Source organism: Pectinophora gossypiella, chromosome 25 (genome assembly GCF_024362695.1).
Source record: "Pectinophora gossypiella chromosome 25, ilPecGoss1.1, whole genome shotgun sequence".
NCBI lineage: Eukaryota > Metazoa > Arthropoda > Insecta > Lepidoptera > Gelechiidae > Pectinophora > Pectinophora gossypiella.
Genome location: NC_065428.1, coordinates 5,773,173 through 5,795,566, shown reverse-complemented (window position 1 = coordinate 5,795,566; position 22,394 = coordinate 5,773,173). Strand labels below are relative to the sequence as shown.

At 38.0% G+C, this 22,394-nt stretch overlaps 1 protein-coding gene across 1 annotated transcript; it reads right to left on the bottom strand.

Annotated features, from left to right (window-relative positions):
- Nucleotides 1-102: 102 nt before the first annotated feature.
- LOC126378004 (uncharacterized) lies at nt 103-17,531 on the bottom strand. The gene is made up of 4 exons (XM_050026025.1): nt 17,495-17,531; nt 15,676-15,768; nt 2,081-2,241; nt 103-285 (listed from the first exon to the last, which is right to left on the bottom strand). The coding sequence occupies exons 1-4, from the start codon at nt 17,529-17,531 to the stop codon at nt 103-105; spliced, it is 474 nt and encodes a 157-aa protein (XP_049881982.1).
- Between the last annotated feature and the right edge of the window lie 4,863 nt (nt 17,532-22,394).

Here is a 22,394-nt window from a genome sequence, read left to right as displayed (position 1 = left end):
TCAACCACAGGACCACAATGACTTGTCAGTAGACAACCTGAAACGAACCTAAACTTGTCAAATAAAACCATCTTAATAGAATCTAACATTTATTCAATGTAACTAGAAGTAGTACAAATCGTACAGATGTTGCAGAAGAGGGTAGAACTCAAACGCAGCGGAGATCACAAGAACGACCAATGTGACCACCCTGGTAACACTTCGGACGAGGTCGAGCCGGCTGGTCAGTGGCCATGACTTCCTGAGCGACTTCGACGGGTATATGCTGTCCTTTGGTGGAGTTACCTGTTGAGAAAATATTGTTTCTTTTTGTATAACTAGGTAACGGCCTCCGTGATCCAGTAGTTGGGCGTTGAGCTTACAATCCGGAAGTTTCAGGTTCGAATCCTGATGGGGACATATCGTCAAATCGCTTTGTGTTTGTGATCCCTACTTTGATTATATTGCAGGCTGATTACCCAATTGTCCGAAAGTAAGATGATCTCAGTGGGTAGGCCCGCTACAAGGTGGACCGACGATCTGGTGAAGGTCGCGGGAAGCCGCTGGATGCGGGCAGCGCAGGACCGATCGTCGTGGAGATCCTTGGGGGAGGCCTATGCCCAGCAGTGGGCGTCGTTCGGCTGATGATGATGAAGATGATCCGTGTTTCGGAAGGCACGTTGAGTCGGTCCCGGCTACTATTTCCTTAAGCAAGCAAATATATATGAGCCATGTCAGGGGCCTTTGGCGGCTCAATAGTAACCCTGACACCATTGCTGTGTAGCCACATTTCAAGTAGTAAAACTACGTCGTTAACAGTAGAAACATAATTATAAATAATTAAATAGCCTATATATACGCCCCTCTGGGCACAAGCGTCCATCTACCGGAGGGGATGAATGGATCGATTTTTTTTGTATGTATGTAAAATTACCTGAAAGACAGTGCCCATTTCTATGGATGATGGTGGTATGTATTGGGGGCATGGCTGGAAAATTATGGGGCAGAAATAAAGAAGCACACATCCTTAACGCTACGTTTAAAATCACGAAAATTTACGACAATTTTTCGGTATCGACTCAACCTACTCGGTGGTTTTCAGGGGAATTGAGAATTTTGGTTCCGGCCAACTAGTTAGGTAATGCCATCTGCGGCGGCTAATCTACAATAAGTCACGTCAAAAAAAAGAGTACTTTGGTGAATGGATTAGTTACTAGCCTGAACATCTCCATCAACCCGCAGTACAACAGTTGATTGAGATTAGGGCCTTATCCACAGAGTTCTCATTATAGAGCAACGGTGGGACCGAAATATTCACAAAACGATCATATACAGGGTGTAATTGAGACCGTAACGAATACTAAGAGGGATTATTCAGACCATTATTCTGAGTTGATAATAAGTGGAATTTCCTGTCGGAAAATTCATGTCAATTTGTGTTTTTTTCTAAATATTGTCTATTCCATACTTTTGCGACGGAAAATTCTACTTGAAATTGACTCAATATAATGAGCTGAATCACCCCCCTTAGTATTCGTTACGATGTCACTTATACCCCGTACAAGTACGTATGGGGGGGTTCAAATGGCCACATCGAAGCAATTCATCTAAGAAAGCAATATTGCTATTTGACATATGTTTGCACTGCGCACTTACTTTTATATGCGCAAATGTTAAATCGCAATTTCTTAGATGAATTGCTTCGATGTGGCCATTTTAACCCCCCAGGTAGCCATACAAGTGCGTATGGATGGCAATGATACCGTAAGGAATACTTAGGGGGACATGATTCTGAGTTGATTTCAAGTGGAATTTCCTGTCGGAAATTGCATGTCAATTTGAGTTTTATTTTTAATTATTTTCAGTTCCATACTTTTGCGACGGAAAATTCCACCTTAGATGATTCTGAAATCAATTCAGAATCATGGTCAGAATCATAAGTCAAAGTTTTCGTTACGATGTCACTAACACCTTGTAAGAGGGAACAATTGTATGATAAAACTTTCCACATCATACATTGCTTTTTTGGTATCGCGCAACCACAACTAGCGCTTATGTTAGTAAGCTATGAGCAGTGCGTTATTCGAATAATAAAACAAACCTTATCAGCAGTACTGATGTCTCCAATAGGTACTAAAGATTCAGACTTCACCTCAGCATGTATTGGGTGTGCGTTGTTAGTGACTATGTCGAGAGCACCCACTGCGTTATCCCTCTTGTATCTTGCACTTAGTGGTAACTGGAATTCGAAGATATATGCAACTTAAAATCAAATTAAAATTAACTTAAAAATCATGCATATAACATAAGCTCTCAACTTTATCCCAATTGAGGTAGTTAGGGGTGAATCCATCGCAAGATGAACCGAGTATCACAACTTAAAAAAAAATTAAGTTGTGAAAGTCCTATCAGACAGTAAACGGCCACGCATTAGAGGCCGAACGTATAATCCCCGAACGTATAATCTCCGAACGTGGAATACCCAAACGTGGAATACCCGAACTTGTGATACCCGAACGTGTAATACCAGAACTTGCAATACCCGAACGTGTCATATCATATCCGAACACGTCAACGTTCTCTGTATGAACAAATCCTGAGTTTGAATTATCATTTCTATTGGCCAAGATGGTATGAATTAACAAAAAACTCGACGGACAGATATATATCTACTGTACCTAATAGCATAAAGTAGTACTTATTTGTTTGTAAAGGGTGTATTATATAGATATATCTATAAAGCTCACTAAAAATATATATGATGGTAATACTCAGTCCCATCCACGGGACCGCGACTTGTGGAAAGACTAGTAGTATACAGACATAATCGCCGGTTGGTGTCACACAACATTTAAATTGTCTTAGGCCGGGTTTTCACTGACGCGGAGATAGGCGGAGAAGAGCGGAGATGTGCGGATTTGACCAATCACAGTGTTCGAGAGAGCGAAAAACGAAGACGCTCTGTCACTCTCTCACTCACGGTGATTGGTCGATTCCGGCACATCTCCGCTCCTCTCCGCCTAGCTCCGCTTCAATGGAAACGCAGCCTCTGTTGGCTTCGACCCCACGCACGCTTTCCGAAAGTCCGGGACTCCATAGGCCCGAGTTATGGAAACAACATACATAATATGGTGTAATAATATGGTGACGATTTAATTATAATACTCACAGGCTTTTGATATTGCGCATAGATAGCGCAAAAAAGTGTTAAAAACACTACATTATAGGTGTTCATTTTTCACGACATTATTTCTAAAAAAATAAAAATGTAGTGAAATTTCTTATCAATCAAACATAAAGAACGTTATTGCTCCATATAAATAATATTCCTTTTTTCAAGAACAATAAAATATGTTTTTGAATGCTCTTGTCCAATTACTTGTTGATTTTGTATTGCGGTAAAATATGTTTAAAATAATATTATGTCTATGTTTTTTGGTAATGCTGACCACAGTAAATGGACATCAAAATGTAAGTATTTATCTTTAAGACAATTTCCCAACAGATTAAAAAAGAACAATAGAATAAAAAAGAAACAGAAAGATTATAGAGAGATAGTTTTGAATAGATTTTTTAGAGCAGGCAGTTATTTTGCCCAAAGGGTCAGTTTGGCGGTGCAGAGGCAACGTGGCCAGTATTCTGGGGACTTTGCCTCGATGTGGTGACTTTTTTTTTATTTATAGCTTTTTATTCTTATTTTAAAATGTGTTTTTAATAATATGTGTGTTGTTACAATTGTAGTTGAATGAAATGTACTTGTTTATGTATTTTTAATTTTTACAAGATTAAAGGAGATTTATTTCCCAAATAAATAAATAAAAAATTGCTATTTGACATTTCGTGGCATTGCACACTTACTTTTATAGGAGCATACCTAAATGTCTAATGTCAAATTGCAATAATTATTGCTTTTTAGATGAATTGGTTCAATGTGGTGTTTTTAAACTCCCAAAAAGGTTATACAGATAGCGGAGAGTGTGTGTTACGGAACTAAATTGACAAGTCGTAATACCTCAATAGGGGGTTTCGTACTCAACTTCGAATGACGTTGGCTCGATGCTCGATACCTCGATGTCCCTACCTCGGTAATCCAATCAAGTAATCGGAGTAAAGAATAATTAAGCGACGTAACGAAGATGTTATTTTGGCGAGACCTTCAATTCCTACCCAATATGGCGGATGAAGCCGATCCGGGCTCTCCGCTCTCTATCCAGCCCTCAATAGGTACCGATAGTACGCCACTAGCGCCGTGGCCCCAGAACTTCTTTCGTGATGTGGACTCTACTCTAAATATAAAAATAGAAACAGAAAGAATTTAACACTAAAGTAGACAAAGGCGGGTTTATCGCTGAAAGGGATAACGAAAACAAACACAAATAGCCTGTATTCATTCGACTGCTCGGCACAGACCTCCCCTCAATGAACTGGAGATGGTGTAGAGTATACTTCACCACGGTGCCCCAATACGGGTTGGTGGAGGTATTTGGGCTAGTTGCCTGGAACCAACGAGATATAGATAGATAGATAGATAAAATACTTTATTGAGCACAATGGACACAAAATACAAAGATAAGAACAATATATACAGAAAAGCACAACAGGCGGCCTTATTGCTCATGCAGCATATTTTTCCAGGCAACCTTTAGGTACGGGAAAATTTTGTACAAATACAATAATAAGTTTTCATCTCGAGCTCCTCCGTGCTTCGGAAGGCACGTTAAGCCGTTGGTCCCGGTTGCATTGGCAGTCGTTAATAACCATCAATCAGCACTGGGTCCGATCTCCCTATCCATCCATAGGAAAGGCCCCAGCAGTGGGGAAGTTAATGGGCTGATGATGATGATGATAATAATAGCGGGTTAGCGCATTCAAGCGTAACGTTCGTAAATGTCTTTTAGACAACATTAGAGCTTTAATTGCGTGTTGTCGTATTGTTATTTGTTGATCGATTAACAAAACACAACGTAACATGAACAGCCTATATACGTCCCACTGCTGGGCACAGGCCTCCCCTCAATTAACCGGAGAGGGTATGGAGCATACTCTACCACGCTGCTTCACTGCGGGTTGGTGGAGGTGTTTTTTTGGCTAATAGGCAGGACCAACGGTCTTACGTGCCCTTCGAAGTACCGAAGGTGACTAACAGTTTACAGATAACATTATAAGTATCGTGGGTATGTCACCAGATGTCACCGTGCCTATTCGTACCATTAATAGACTCACTATAAATCTTTTATAATAAATCAAACTTCAAAAGCATCCAATTTATCACATTCAAGCTGTACATAACAAGGTCGAAACAGGGTAAATGAGGTTTCCCATTCTGTGTTAAAAAAGGACATCAATCATTTTGTAATTTTATCATCGTTTTTAGATTAGACTACATTTGCCACAAATGCGATGTAAAAATATTGTTACGCGCATTTAATTATAAAATCATAAAATAATTAAATTAATTTAATTTGAATTTATATAATAATATTCTTATAAAAGAAAAAAAATATATCTATTCACATTATTTTGTCCAGATTTTTAAAGATCCGAACCTCAATAGGAAAAAAAACCCCGACCAAAAAAAGTACTCAATTTTTATGACAAAAGGTTAAAAATGCTAAACCCTATAAAAAGCAAAAAATAACTAATCCCACATATATGCTTGCAAACAAACTGAGCGTATAATATTCCTATCACACTTAACTAACGACCTGATGACCTTGAAGACCTGAACCGATTTCCACCAAACATAGCTAAGAACACTCGACTGATAAACCTTTCAAACAAAAAAAAAACCTCATTAAAATCGGATCATCCGTTTGGGAGCTACGATGCCACAGACAGACACATAGACATTTACACACACATACACACAGACACACAAACTTATAACACCCCGTCGTTTTTGCGTCGGGGGTTAAAAAGGGACTACTTATAGGACCACTTTTTTTGGTAAACTAATCTCGATGTGTATGGAGACAATAGTTTTTCAACTGCAAAGACTTCTTTAGAAATTATTGTACGGAAACCTTAGTGCGCGAGTCTTTTATAAAGGACCGGACATTGTTGACCGACCAGTCCATACAGTCAATAACAATTTCCCTTAATGTCTACTGTCTATTTATTTGTACTCTGTTGTGTAAGTTGTTTTTATTGCGTGTTTTGATTGTAAGTTATGTGTTATTCCGTGTTTTGTTTTTTGTCTGTTCTGTGGTGTCCCTTTATAACAGTGGTTCCTAACCTGGGAGTAATTACCCCCACAGTGGTAAAACGGAGATTCTAGGGGGGTAACACAGGATAGCATGAAATAGTATTATAACAGATTATACTTCTTGTTACATAAAAAACAAAAGCTAGAAACCATCTGAATGTTGAGCATGACATAAGATGCGCGTTTAGTGAAACCTTGCAAACCATTGTCAAACTTGCGAATGCAAAGCGATTTCAACCTTCGCACTAGTTAACTCCGAGATTTATATATTACCTACTTTACTAGTTACCTAAACGTGCATTTTCTTACTTACATAATAAATATATAATATTCGTTCGAATTTGTGTGGTTTTAATTATTTTAAATTAGGGGTAAACTCAATTTCCATACTTGTTCACAGGGGTAGTGACATTAAAAAGGTTAGGAACCACTGCTTTATAATAAACGTTTCTTTCTTTCTTTTACTTGACCGAGTTTTAACAACATACATATTCCAAGTAGCACAATACATAAACCTATGACTATAATCCCAATTTGAGTAGTCAGTGGTACGTCCATCGCATGATGAACTAAGTAACCGCACCTCACCGCGCTTTCTGTTAGACCAACGTGATAGGTGAGCCGTATCGCCGTCTATAATGGCCGAACCAATTGTCAGGTAGTTATTGGTGCTAATTCCTGTAAACACTATCTAAATTTATTTTAGTTATATCTGTCATTTTCTTTTCCGCCGAAAATGAAAGAGACGGGTAATGGACAAGCATAAAAATTATGGAACACACGTCAATTTTAAGCACAAATCTAAAACAACCGTCTAAAAATTTTACACTGGCCAATAACCCGACAGAATTATGTTGATGTTGATACCAGCGAGATACCTTTTTGATTCGCCCGGGTTATCCCATTCATTTACTCATTCTTCCTAAAATTAAGAGCTGTCAATCATCCGTCCCTTTCCTTTTCGGTTGATAAGAAACTGACAGGTATAACTTAAAGTAAAATAAGGTGTCTGTAGGAATCGTGGCCATTGTCATTATATACATCGAACAGAAAGCTCGGTGAAGCTGTTATTCCAAACCCCTAGCAAAAATGTGGTCTTAACAACTGACAATGGTGCAAATCAATATTTTGAGGCGTTTGCGTCGGACCTTGACCTACTGGGTCCGTCCCTGGGCTATTCTCGTATCAGTCGGTAATGGCTGGAACTATTTTGTTGCCTATGTAGCCTTGTGATCACTATCTATTGCTGGTAAGTTGTGATAACCATTATTTTATGTAACGTACTGACGTATAGTAGGATATATGACGTAATGTTACTGGCTTTTCTTCTATCGTGTGGGTTGTGAGGTGGAATACCTTATCAACCCCGGTGTCAGGGTTACTATGGAGCCGCCAAAGGCCTAACATGGCTCATATAACGACTTGCTTACATCAGTAAGTAGTAACCGGGACCAACGGCTTAACGTGCGTTCCGAAGCACGGATCATCTTACTTTCGGAAAATCAGGTGATCAGCCTGTATGTAATGTCTAATGTACCAAACTAAAATTTTTGTGATATGTCCCCACGGGGAATCGACCGACCCCGACGGCCTGGTCGACGATTTCTCTCATTCAGCGCTTATCGCTATCGACCCGATAGGGTAGAGATTCATTTTGTCAAATATTTTCCTCTTAAACGACGCCCTGAGCCGCGGTTTGCGTTCAACTGGGCACTTTCGGGCCTGTTGCCTTAAATTTTGTACCGGGTGAGAACTCTCAGCGATCCTCATTTGTCCGACCAAGTAGTTAACGTCAAAAATAAAGGCATCAGCCATTATCGGGCCGTTAGGAAACAATCCCTCTGTCGGTTTTTACGACAAATCCGGGAAGACAAGCAACTGAACATGTACAGTCATGAGCAATATCATGCACCCACTTTAGAACCTTGTCGCACTATCATATTTGACATTTAATGAGACATACGGTTTTATTTGCAAAAAAGTTAATGTGACATGGTTTCAAAGTGTATACATATTAGTACTCGTGACTGTACTATGTTTATTATTAACTGTTCAAACAAGCCATAGGTATACGGCGACACGATCGTCTTGATACTCTATTGATTAGATCGCGACTGACACTAGTAGTACCATTATTGATCTATGAATACATTATTGTTAGACTACCCAATTGGGACAATAGGCAATGGGGTTGTCAGAACCGGCCTTGGGGTCTTTTGAGGCCTCAACTTTTTCGGGTCCAAAATGAGGCCTATTAAAAATTAATGTGTCTGTCTGTTCAGTAATACAGAAAAGTAAAACAATCGGAAACATGCAGGTAGGTACTCAGTGTCAGTTATTAGTCACAAATTGTTAATCTTAATTTATGTGAATGCTTTTGTAACCTTCACTGTTTTGGGAATAAAGTTGTTCTATTATATTCTATTCTACTCGTACTTATTAAACATATCACGATTAGGAAATCCAAACCCACATTAATCGAGATCACAAATTCGAAATGCCGCGGGATTAGAAATATCAATCCCGTGAGATCCCGAAATTTCGACTAGTTCATAAAAAATGTAAAGTTACGATGGCTGAAAACGATGAAAACTTCTTACTTGTTGTTTTTGTATTCTTTTTGAAAGAATACAAAAACCTTTGTTCTTCAATATTACTAACTAAATAATTAAGTTTTCTTTGTAAAACAGCATAAACAAAACAAAAAGTAAGTATAACTCAAGGAGATTCGCCCAATCCCGTCAATCTCGAACGGGATGTCGTCATATTTTGCTTCGGGATTGATCCCGAAAAATTAAATCGGGATCCCGTATTCCCTACTCACAACTATATCCCAATTGATTGATAGATTGTATAAACCGGGGCAAACATTTGTTTAGAAGCTAGCATTTGTTCTGTGTGCTGCTTCAACGTCATTGTATTTATTTATACCAACCCTGTTTCAAACTTTAAGTTTGAGGAGTTAAGAGTTAGAATACCGCTAACTAGGGGCGTAGCTAACATGGCCCTGACTTTCATTGGGGTCTTTTTTTCCTTTGATAGGTTTGCTCTTGGCCCCAGACTTGCTCGAAGGCAAGACGAGGCCTAAGATGGCTAGCCCAGAAGGTGCCTGTTCATTCTGGCCTTGAAAGCACCCGGGTTATATGCATTCGGAAATACAGTAGACGGAAAAGAATTCCACTCCCTTTATAAATAATATTATGGGGCTCAAATAGTGTAGGCACAACAAAGCTCAAGACTTCTTATATTCCGGGTAATCAGAGGTACACCATCGCAAGATGAACTGAATTCACACCTCACCGAGTTTTCTATTAGGCCTACATGATAGGTGGTGAGCCGTATCGCCGTCTGTAATGGTCGAGCGAACTGTGTTAGTGAAAACTGCATTGGTAATATTACGTTGAATATTATTATAATTATTCTCATAACTAAACTACGTAAGAATATTTATCTTACGCCACTGTCCTTGGGCTAAATTATTCGTTTAACATTCTTGATTTGCAAATGGTTGAAATACTGGAAAGTTGATAAGGAATGTTCGAGAATGTGATAAGATTTTAGTTAAAAAATATTCATTCTGTTAGAAAAAAAAAGTGAAGACTTTTAACTACAACACAATAAACTTTAATTTGATTTGATTTGTCGGCAATCATGTCGACAAATTAATTAGTACCTATGCATGTAAAAAAAATGATTTTTTTTACCTAATTGTGAATTTTTTAAGCAGAAAGTCCTATCTCAATTCGGAAGGTTATGACGTATTTAAAGAAGGTCCTCACGCCCTGAATGCGGCCCTGGTTATGCTTTCATGTATTACTTAAGCGGGCGACGTATACCGATGAATTATGGACCTAATTAAGGCACAAAATAGACTGGCCCCAATATTAGTCTTTGCTGGTAGTTAAATAAAACAGAATTGGATAGTTTCCTTGGTCAAAGATAAATTATGAAATTCTGATGACTAAATAAAGACAGGTTACAAAAAAATATTCTTTTTTCTATTTAATTTATTTATGAATTTGTAAAATTGTGTTTACGTAGGCGATACTCTAGGTTAGTCCGATGGGGATGGCGTGGTCAATGTTTGACAAAACCCTCTTTATAACTAATTTATAAATGAATAAAGATAAATAAATGTATTAATAAGTGCGACAGTTTGTCACGTTTTTCTATAACGTCACAGTGTGCTTTTCAATACAAATTTCATAGTGATTTCGTGTTTTGATGTTTAACAAAAAGTAACTGATTTGACTAGTTGGAAACTACCGTATTCCATGGCATGAGATTTTTGTATCTATAGAGTGTCCGGGGTGTGATTTTAGTTCTATTGTGATCAGTATGAATGTTAACGACCTCCGTGATCCAGTGGTTTGAGCGTTGGGCTCACGATCCGGAGGACCCGGGTTCAAATCCCGGTGGGGACACATCACAAAATCACTTTGTGATCCCTAGTTTAGTTATAGGACATTACAGGCTGATCACCTGATTATCCGAAAGAAAGATGATCCGTGCTTCGGAAGGCACGTTAAGCCGTTGGTCCCGGTTAGTACTTACTGATGAAGTTAGTAGTCATTACATGAGCCATGTCAGGGGCCTTTGGTAAGCCTCAGTTGGTAATCCACCTCACAACCCACACGATAGAAGAAGAAGAAGTATGTATGAATGTTCCCGTTGTAAAAACTCTGTAATAGTAAGGACACTTGGGGTCTTCTTTTTCGAATTGATCTTTCCTGATCTCTGATGTTATCAGCTGCTAATAAAGCACTTTTTACATGAGCCGAGAATTTTCCTACTTTGGGAATGGCACAACACTGATAATGATGGCAAGACGGAAGGAGGGTTGGCAGAACCACTTGTAAACAAAACTTTTTTCTTTCTAGAAACGACAAAGTGCAGCAGACATGGAGACCGCACTGATGCCACAAGAGTTGAATCCAGCTTTTATTCCTGATAAGGTACCGTTGTTCAAAATATTTTAGTTCAAACCTTTCACCCTTCATAGACCAGGCGAGAGCTTCGCGCCTAACCGGGCATCTTCAATTGTCCTAAATGTTGTACCGGGTGAGGGCCCTCAGCGCTCTCCATTTGTCCGGCCAAGTAGTTAATGCCATTTGCGGAAAATCTACAATATCACGTCAAATAAAAAGATACAATTATGCATCGTACGTGAATGTACTTTTATTTTTTGACGTGCCTTATAAATACCGCAAATGGGATTACCTACCCACTTGGCCGAACAAATGGGGAGCGCTAAGGGCTCTCACCTGAATACTGTTCTAAGACGACAAACTCACACCAAGCGTGCGCGCTTCTAATAGTAGATAGTACTTACGAGTACTATCTTACCTACAAGGTTGGTATTAATCCTGCGTGTACGCACGAGAAAAAAATCGTACGAAAACACAGCCAAAGCCAGACTGACCTTCCGGCCAACTAATTAATACCATATGCGGTAAATTTACTTATACGTGACGTCAAAAAAAATCACGATTAATCATACGTTTTTTTGACAAAAATTCTCCCTTCAAATTGCAAAAAGCGAAAAAACCTAACTGAAAAAAAACTCAAATAAAGAGTATTAAAACCATTATTTTAAAATGGTGATACGTTATCGATATAAGATACTTACGTAGTTGATTTAGAATTGAAATTAAATCGATTGGACACGATTATACAACATTGAACTACTTACAAGAATAGCATATATTATTATGATATTATGACGTAGTTAGGTATTTTGTAATGAAATAAGAAAGTATTCTGAAACGAATAGGATTATTTACTTTATTCTTTCTGCCGTAGGTAACGTATTGTAAACTTTGTTCGACTTTGTTCGCGTGGACCTCGGTTATCGGCACATTTTTTCCATCCCCTTTTCATCCTTCTACGGGATGATTTCCGGGATTAAAAACTATGCCATGTTCGTCCCTAGGTGTCAAAATATCTCAACGCGCTATATGTTGCCAAAATGGAAACGCCGCTTTAATATATCAACAATGGAAAGACAAAATGACGTAAGTGCCAAAAGACCCTAAAATGGCGGTCCATAATATTATGATAAGTATGTGTTGCTAGACATACAGACGGATAGACGGACGGACATCAAATTCAAATTCAAAAATATTTTTTTCAGTAGGCAACATAGTTACACTTTGAATCGTCAATTTTTACATAACGAACGTCTCATCCGCCTAAAACTACTGCAGCTTCTAACAACCTGTATAGCCGGGGAAAAGAAGCTGCAAGAAAAACCTCGGCACCAGAGTGATAGGAACCCTAAAAATATAGTCTTACGGTGACGTCAACTCAGTTGGATTAATGGGTAAAAAGTTACGATAAAAACGAAAAAAGTATTTTCAACTTTTTTTCTCAAAATAGCTCTTTGGGTCTTACGTAATTTTGCCTTTCCAGTGGCTATTTGTTATTCTTGTCGTTATCGAACTTCCTAAGACTAAACGACATGTTTTTACATTTAAAGCAAAAAGTTGTTTTCCATCATAAGTATTTTGGCATCGTTCCTCTTGGTTTTCCTACAAACTTTATATCAAATACTGACAGCAAAGTTTGTTCGGTTCGATGCATTCGATTTAAAATAGAACAATCTGCATTTAAGTTAACCATCTTTTTTTTTGACGTGACTTATTGTAGATTTGCCGCAGGTGGCATCAACTACTTGGCCAAACAAATGGGGAGCGCTGAAGGCTCTCACCCGGTACAACGTTTAAGACAACAGGCCTGAGGGTGCAGTTGGGCGCAAACCTCGGCTCAGGGCGTCGTCTGAGAGGAAAAAATATTTGAAAGAATTAATCGACCCTAGTGGGGCGATAGCGATAAGCGCCGATTGAGGGAAGTCGTCGACCACGCCGGCGGGGTTGGTATCGGGGTCCTGAAGTGTTTGGTGTCGCGAGCTGATTGGCTGCCTCTCTGGCTAGAGTAATCGGGTCGTCGGGATCGTATATTACATCCTTCGGACGCCGATACTTTTCAGTACCGTCCTTAAGCAACTATCTGTATAAGAACTACAATATAACAAAATCACGCTATGTATTTGGATACCTAATTATGTCGTGAGCCGATCGTCAAACTGGGCTGGCAGATCTACCTGGGCAGATCATGATGTTCCGGTATTTCGTGATATGGCCAATTATTTCATGATGTGTCCAATTTAAAGTCTGCCCGACACTGCAAAGACTGCCTGTCTGTTTTTTTTTTAACCCACGCAGGGTAGACCAGTCCAAAACAGGTTAGGCCACATACCTACCCTCACGATGTATTCCTTCACCGTTGAGCACGTGATAATCATTCATCCAAACATGAATTCGAAATCAAATACAAAAATCACAGATTATCTTTGCCAAATAATATAGAGAAAAACCAAAATGATGATTTTATTTATGCAGTTACACATAAGTACTTACATTTTTGATTATCATTTTTTGCATATTTTTACGATTTTCCCGATCTCGGTGTGACCTTGACGCTTTGTTCTGGGTGGATTGGGTAGTATAATAACCGCTTTAAAAACATCGCCACCATTGTCGTTTGTGTGTCGACTCACACACACATACCTACAAGTCACATTTGGTAAAGTTCCGCGGAGAAAACTTCCTTTTCTGATTGTACAAACTGGAGCAAATATTTGTTTAAATACTAGTATTTGTTCTGAGTTCCGTGAACGTGTCCGTCAGTGTGTTTATTTATACCTACTTTGTTTCAAACTTTAAGTTTGAGGAGTTAAGAGGTAGAATACCTCCAACTAGGGGCGACCAGTGGCGTAGCTAACATGGCCTTATTTCCATTGGGGTTTTGAATATTATGGGGCCCAAATAGTGTAGGTATAACATAAGTTTACGACTATATCCCGCATAGTCAGTCCAATCAGTTTCTAGCCAAGTAATTAATGAACTGGTTGCACTTAAGACCTCCTGGTTACATGTCGTTTCTGTAATAGACCAAAAACACCTACAAAAACATAAATTTTATAATTATGACAACTAATGGTTCATAATTTCACCACTGTTTACAAATAATTAGCTGGGCTCAGTGACTTTTGCTCTTTGATTGTACAACCGTCGCAAGATGAACTAAGTTCCCATACCTCACTGAGCTTTCTGTTAGACCTCTCTGTTAGTGCATCTTTTGAAAAGAAAAGAGTTTTTTTATTTTGTGAACTTTTTTTGTGATTGTCATCTCACCAAACCTCAGACTCAATTCATCACAGATTTCGCTAAATCTACTTATACACACAAAGCCAAAATGTTGTACAATTTTTGACCAGAACAGAAACTAAATCATTAATAAATAATAAAAAAATAAATAAAGAAAACTATGGGTATTAATTCGGGTCCATGTTTTACAGGATACGTTCCTGGCAGGATGGGCCCCAGTATACCTAAATAAGAAATACTTGTTAGCTACGCCACAAAAGAGACATCAAGTAAGATCACAAGGCTACGGCCTCACTTTGTATGTAGCTACATTCAAATTTTTGAAGATAGTTCATTATTGAATCTTAAAAAGAAACACATTCAAAATCTAACTCAAAGCCAACACAAAAGTTGTTCAGCTGTCTATCTGGTATTTTTATACAATTCCATAATTGATTATAAGTACTTATAAGGTATATCAACAACGATTAAAAAAAAACATTTATTTCTAAGAACTTGGCAACAAGTAACATAAACTATTTTTCTAGGTTATCACATTAAAGTAACATAATTAATGTGAGTGTCTTTTTCTGGAAACGAGTCCATCATAATTAGGTATCCATTTATTTATTTATTTAAAAAATAAAAAGTAATCTTCAAACTTAACATAACATAACATAACAAATACTTTATTGCACAAACAGGAAAAAACAAAATACAAAACAAAAGAGAAATAGAATAAGAAAACTCACTCATTTACTCACTTAAAAACTTCACTTCACTTTTACTTTCTTTTGAATCACTTATTTATTTTATAACTTCAAAATTGTTGTAAAATGGCTTTTTGTCGAAATATTTTTTTTATTTTTATTTTATTTTTGACTAACAACTACAGGAAAAACATATTTTTCCAACAACTTGCTCACTTGGTATAGGGATCCCAAAATGGAAGATAGATGAGCGGTTACAAATAAATAAAGACATGACAATGATAACAGTCAATTATTTAAAACAAACATCATAAAGTGATTTTTGTAATATGTCCCCACCGAGATTAGTATCCGGGACCTCCGGATCGTGAGCCCAACGCTCTATCAACGGCCACGGAGATCGTTAAAAATAATAGTCCTACACGAACCGGGGATTGTCTTTGGGTGCACTCCCATAGTGCATACAGGGATAATCGCGGTTGGTGTCACACCACATTTAAATTGAATTGTCATAAGGGGCCTCTACGCGTTGGCTTCGGCCCCACACACGTCTTCCAAAAGTCCGGGACTCCAAAGGCCCGAAATATGGAAACGACATAAATAATAATGATAAAATATTCATTGCAGGACGCACCATGGCAGGTGGTAATGCCAATGCCGCGCACGCGCCGCAGCAACCCTGAAGTGGCTGCTGCCGTCATCACCGAGCCAGACTCACCATCTATAACTACAAACGTTAAACAATATAGGTACTTATATGTAGAAGGAAATATGGTTATGAGTGAGAAGAAAGACTGAGAGCCGGTTTTACCACCAGCTGATACTGGTGCAATTTTTTTTCTAGTTACGCCCTGAGGTCCCTTGTGTGGAAATCTTAATGTGTCACATCCCTATACACAGCTGATTCAGATAATTTATTAATGACAGCGATTCCTGCAGACACTTCCTAATTTTATTTTAAGTCCCGTCATTTTCTTATCCGCCTAAAAAGAAAGGGAGTGATGGGGGACTTCAGGGCGTATCTAGAAGCTTCACAATAACAACGAGGCTTGCAAGTATTAGACCAAACATTAACAAATAATCCTACATTTTGACGTAAAATGCTCAAATCGTCATTTGTTTCAATATCGCACGAATTGCTTCGCACCATGAGGAATATCGCATAGAATATCACATACAGGGTTTAGTGGCACCGTACGGAATACTGAGAAGGTTGATTCGGCTCATGATTATAATTCAATGACAAGTGGAATTTTCAATCGTAAAACTCATGAAAATGTTAAGTGTGTTATATTATTTTCGGTTTCATACTTTTGCGATGCTAATCTCCTCCTCCTTAACAAAAAAAGGAGGAGATTAGCAAAAGATCGAAATATATGGAGAGACCTAGAGGAGGCCTATGTCATGAGACAACCTGACTGTTAAGGATGCTGATTTAAGTAAATAATTATTAATATAAAACTTTAGATAGCTATTGTACTTACTAACAATTAAACGTAAGAAAATCTAATACTAACTACTTTGTAACTTTTGAAGTCAGTGACTAGCTATTTTCATTTCATTTCATTTCACTTTTGCGATGCAAAATTATACTTGATGTTAACTAAGAGTCTCAGAAACATGAGCTGAATCGTCCCCCTCAGTATTCGGCACGGTGTCACTAACACCCTGTATATACTATGTTATTTATTATATATTTTTTTCAATCACCAGCCGTATCTTGGCATGCATCGTCCTCGCCCTGTCAGCGACCATCGAGATCGTCGTCTACATCATCGAAATGTACCAGGTGGCGAACCCTTAGACTTGTATTAATAAATAATGTTTCAACTAATACAGTTTTGTTCTTTAAAAGACTACTATCAATAAGGCTACTATAATCAGGTCTATCAATAATCCTTTTTAAGGCTATCGCCATTCATTGGAATAGTATTTATTTGTCCCTGATCATCGGACATTACGCTTTCATGTTCTACTGGTACATATTTATCTTTGATACGTTGAATACTTAAATGAATTTGAGTTTGACTTTTGACAGAACATGGTTGATATTTTATTTAGTTTAAGCTAAAGTTACAAGTTAAGTTTACTAAATAGGCCTAAAGTTTACAATGCATGTCAATCAAAGCTATCGATTCTATTATCACTTTTATTAGCCAAATCGTTTCCCGTATTGCTTGTCGTTGCTGAGTTATAACTAAGAACCTTACCTACACTAAGGGCTCTATCTTACTGTGACACCAATGTAGCGTCACCAACAAAATAAATGCAGTTTTATAAAAGGTTTTTAATTCACCTGATAGTATTTTTTTGCCGACAACCAAACGTCAAAAGTACTTCCCGCTGTTGGAGCAACCGTCTTCTCCTAGTGTATAAGGCTCTTAGTGTTGCTAAGGTTGTTAGGTGGAGTTCAATAACCACTAAATAGTAATTAGACAAAAACATGCACTAACCTTCTGGCACTTTCAGCAGGTCGTAATGGAGCAGCATAGTGAACTATTGATTGATGAGTGGAATGCTGATAAAACCTGATCTGTCTCAAGACTTTAATAACAATGTGTTTACATAGAAATATGTCATGTGTTAGATTAAATAAAAGCAAAAAATAAAACAATTTATTCTTTTAATTCAGGTTTCACTTCTTTGTCTTTCTCAACAGACCCATAGTTCATCATGCGTCTATGGAAACGTTGAGTCATGTACGGGTCGTATTCATAGTTATCCTCCAGCTTATATTTATCAAAGGTTCCTAGGAACGTGTTTATTGCTGTTGAAAATGCTCTTCTGTAACTGGTCACTGGCATTCTATCTCTCAACATTAACACTGGTTCGAATGGAATTATCATTCCTGCAGCTGATGCTATCAGAGGTATTAAAGGTGCAGGAAAATAATATGACACGATTTCCATCACCCCGTTCACGATACAGGTTGCCATATTTCGCAACACGATAGACACCTTAGGTGTTGTTACAAATCGTAATATCTGATTTTTTAATGTTCTGCAGAACTTTTCAAAGAATGACGGTTCTATGGGTCCTTCTCTTACAACTTGCTGCACAACTATAACAGGTTTGGCAGATGGTATTACTTCGACTGGTTTATTTGTTGTGTCGAGATTTGGTGGGTCTTCTTTGAAGCCTGGTGTGCTGGATGTCTCTTTTGGTGTCGGTGGTGAATTACTTTCGGATTCCAAGGGCGAGTCGAATTGATCGTTGACTTGTGGTTCCTGGTAAATAATGTTAAACCCTCAGTCACCACGATGTGGCTTAAGTTAAAAAACTTATATAAGAAGAGTTATATCTTTCAAGCCATTACTTTAGAATATGGAATATTACTACGTATAGAACGGTAACTTTCCGTTCCCCACCAGGGGCTGAGCTAATTAAATATAAAGCATCAATGTGTCCACTTCTTCTTCTATTGTGTAGGTTGTGAGGTGGATTACCAACCTTAGCAACCCTGGTGTCATGGTTACGATTGAGCCGCCAAGGGTCACATGGCTCATGTACCGACTAAGTAACTTACATCAAAAAGTAGTAGCCAGTACTAACGGCTTAACGTGGGTTTAGCAGCGTGCAGTCCCGTGGGTCTACTGACACCAAAAGTTATAGGTTCCTAATATCCTAATGTCAAAATAGCCTACTTATTCAAAGCAACCTATAGCAATACGTACACAAGACAATGTTATGTATCTACTTACAGCGAAAACTAAACAAAACAATACAAACGATATGAACCAAAAACTATTACAACTTCCCATTTTAGAGTATCCTCATTTTCACATTATTTTTATTCTTTACACATTTTCTTTATAAAGAAATATGGTTCAGCACAGGAAACGTGTAACAAATCACAATAAAATATAATTTTATGTTTATTTTTATTATGTGAGGTTATGAAAATGTTTTACGTTGAAAATTTTCCGTAAAGTAGAAAGTCAAGTAGCTGAAATACACTCATAAAAGAAGTCACTTCTCCTGATAGCGATATTGCCGCTATTTAACTGTCTAAAAGCACCTTTTGCGCTATCCACATGGCCTTTAGCGCAAATGCTCCTATTTAATACTCTAAAAGCAACTCTTTCATTATTCTCGAGGCCTATAGCGCTATTGTTGCTGATCATTCTTCAATAGCAACTTTTGCGCTATCCTCGTGGCCTATCGATAATGATATTGCTGCTTTTCTTAAAGTAACTTTAATGCTGTCGTCGTGGCCTATAGCGATAATGCTGCTGCCATACTGTAATAGCAACTTTTGCGCTATCTTCGTAGCCTGTAGCGCTAATGCTGTTAGTTAATTCTTTATAGGCAACTTTTGCCGCACGTTTAGGCAAAATTTCGTATTGAAGGCGCAATGACGTGACGCTTGTTGACGAAGGCAATGCCAATGCTTTATTTCTTTTTTGATTTTAGTACTGAACTGATGTTTGCCGGTGTAGGGGGCACTGGTGCCACAATGTGAGAAAGTGTTGGATCTGGGTGACCGCATTCACAGTGTAAGGTTTTATGTAGTGTAATATCCAATTCATGAGCCTGTTAAAAAAGGCCTCCTAAGTTTTTTTTATATGTCAATTTTATTACGTTCCATTGTTATTTAAATGTCCTTGTCAGTTTTTTAATCAAAAAAAATAAGTTCAATAAAAGCAAAGTTGAGAGTGCATACAGAATATCGAAAGCAAAAAAATATTACGTGCTGATTTTTTATTTAAAAAAAACTGACAAAGACATTTAAATAACTATGGAATGTAATAAAATTGACATGTATAAAAAAGCTATTGGTTTTCCATTCTCTCTTCTATCGTGTGGGTTGTGAGGTGAATTACCAACCTCATCAACCCTGGTGTCAGGGTTATTATTGAGCCGTAGGCCCCTGACATGGCTCATGTAACGACTTACTTACATCAGTAAGTAGTAGTAGTTTTCCGTTACGTATCCATAACAGATATAAGACGGTACCTAACCTAACCAACCGTATAATTCTTTAGCAACCATAACGTCACACCAATTGACTTCAATTTCAATTTCCATAAAAACCATAAAAGCGGTAGTAACGATTTCCTGCAAGAAAGACTATGAGTCGATATTGTTGAAATAAAAAAGGAAAATAATGGCGAGAATGCTATTCGTTTATTTTATTTTCGTTGTGATAACTTTGACCTATGTGAATGCAAAACCTCAGGTTCGTACTTTTATTTCATGTGATTCATCATTATTTCATCCACCAATTTGTTGAAATAAAGTGTGTTATTTTGAGAAATAATTCAGCTTCTTCTTATCGTGTGGCTTGTAAGGTGGAATACTAGCCTCATTAACCCTGGTGTCAGGGTTATGATTGAGCCGCCAAAGGCCCCTGGCATGGCTCATGTAACGATTATTCACTTACCCACACGATAAGAAGAAGAAGAGTCTAATAGCCTACCACCATTATATTCATGTAAATTTTCGGTAAATCGGGTGATCAGCCTGCAATGTCCTAACCCAAGTGTTTGGGGCTGCGGTCGTACGTAGTTCAAAAAATTGAATGATCGTTCAACGAATGATCTGTGTTGAGTCGCCAATATGTATCATAAAATGTTTTTTTGCGACCGAGAGACTGTCGCTCTAACCACTAGACCACAGAGATAATATATCTTTCCAGGTTCCTTATGACTACATACCGATTGGTCGATCGCAAGTACAGGATTCAAGAAGAGACGCCGAAGAACCGCATCCATCAGACATCAATCTGAACTATGAGAAGCTGTATCCATCAAGACGCAAGTGGCTTGATAAATAAATTATAATAAAATGGGGGTCTGCTCTAATTTGTTTTTAGTTATAAGTTCTTAAAGAAATAAAATAAATCTTATCTTATCTACTCATCATAAGGAATATTATTATTAGTATCACTGTTTACATCATTTCGGACCAACGATACCCCTGACGAAACCCCTGGTGGTATCGTGGGGTGGGTGTATATATATATATATACACAAAAGAAAGTAAAACAAAGAAAATAAAATATATAATTATAAATAAATAAATAAATCTTTATTCCAAGTAACCATTGACTCATATGTGTTGGTAAATGACTTATTTCTAATATTAGTATAAAATAAAAATAACATACAATATCAAAAACTTATAATACATTTGGGCGCGTGCAGCCCACTGCAGCGACGAAAATAGGGGCTCTCATCCCCAATCGAACAGAGAGCAAGGTAAGGGCAGGGAGCAATTATGCTGGAGGACATAAATATTTTAACTAATAGGATTGCTTGCGCAAACTGTATTTTTCCTCCGCTCTAAACTATACTGTACTGTGTAAACTGTACTGTTAATGTTCCTTCGCTCCGCTCCGGTATCATAGTTGTCAGAATTTAGAGATGGCAGCCCTAACCCTGATTTAATAGAGTAACGAAACAATATTTTACCAAACTCCTTCATAAGCCGCAAAGATTTTAGTTTTAGGCCTACTGCCAACACAGTCGACAGAAGGTTTTGTCACCTTTGTCGTCATCATTTACAACCTTAAGCGCACTACAGTTACTAGCCAAGTATACTCCGTTTAATTTGTCAGCAGGAAATGACAGAAATATATTATTCATTATTATAGCCTATTGTGAAAGAAAAAATAAATGACATACATAATCTCACAACTACATCCAAATTGGAGTAGTACGAGGAACGTCCATCGCAAGATGAACTAAGTACCCACACCTCACCGAGCTGTCTATTAGTTAGACCAACGTGGTAGGCGGTGAGCCGTATCGCCGTCTGTAATGGTCGAGCCAACTGTGTTAGTGAAAACTGTACGGAAACTGAAACTGCTGTGAAATACATCCAGGAAAATGTAGCATTCTTCTTCTCCCATGTGGGTTGTGAAGTCAATGACCGACCTCATCAACCCAGAGTTACTATTGAGCCGCCTTAGACCCCTGACACGGTTCTGGTAACGACTACATACAACGACAACATATACGTAAGAGTTTATAATATCTCCATCACTTTTAACTTATAATCTTCAGCATTTATCAGTTTTTGAAGCCAAAATTCTAAAAACCTTCAGTCAGCGACCAAGAATATCCTTCGAATGTCAAGAAACAAGAAAAATTCAAGGAGACTAATTCATATTTCAGCAGGCTTAGCACCGTACGCGCGCGACTCTTTCTCGCCTCGACATACGTCACCCGTCACTCTCTTACTGTACTGCACAGAAAGAGACAGATGTCTCGCGGCGGGTAAGAGTCGCGTGCTTACGGTGCTAAGCCCGCAGATTTCAAATATAGAGCCAACGTCCAAATAGCCAGAAAAAGGAAGGTTTGTAGAGCAAAAAGATTGCGCTGCAGCAAAATTACGCAAGTAAATAATAGC

Excerpts from the sequence above, each read along its gene's own strand:
- LOC126378004 (XM_050026025.1), bottom strand. The coding sequence starts at position 17,531 with ATGCTGCTCCATTACGACCTGCTGAAAGTGCCAGAAG. Across the intron at positions 2,242-15,675 it reads TGGCATTACCACCTGCCATG|TTGCATATATCTTCGAATTC; the intron begins GTGCGTCCTGCA and ends TTTGATTTTAAG. Across the intron at positions 286-2,080 it reads ACATCAGTACTGCTGATAAG|GTAACTCCACCAAAGGACAG; the intron begins GTTTGTTTTATT and ends TTTTCTCAACAG.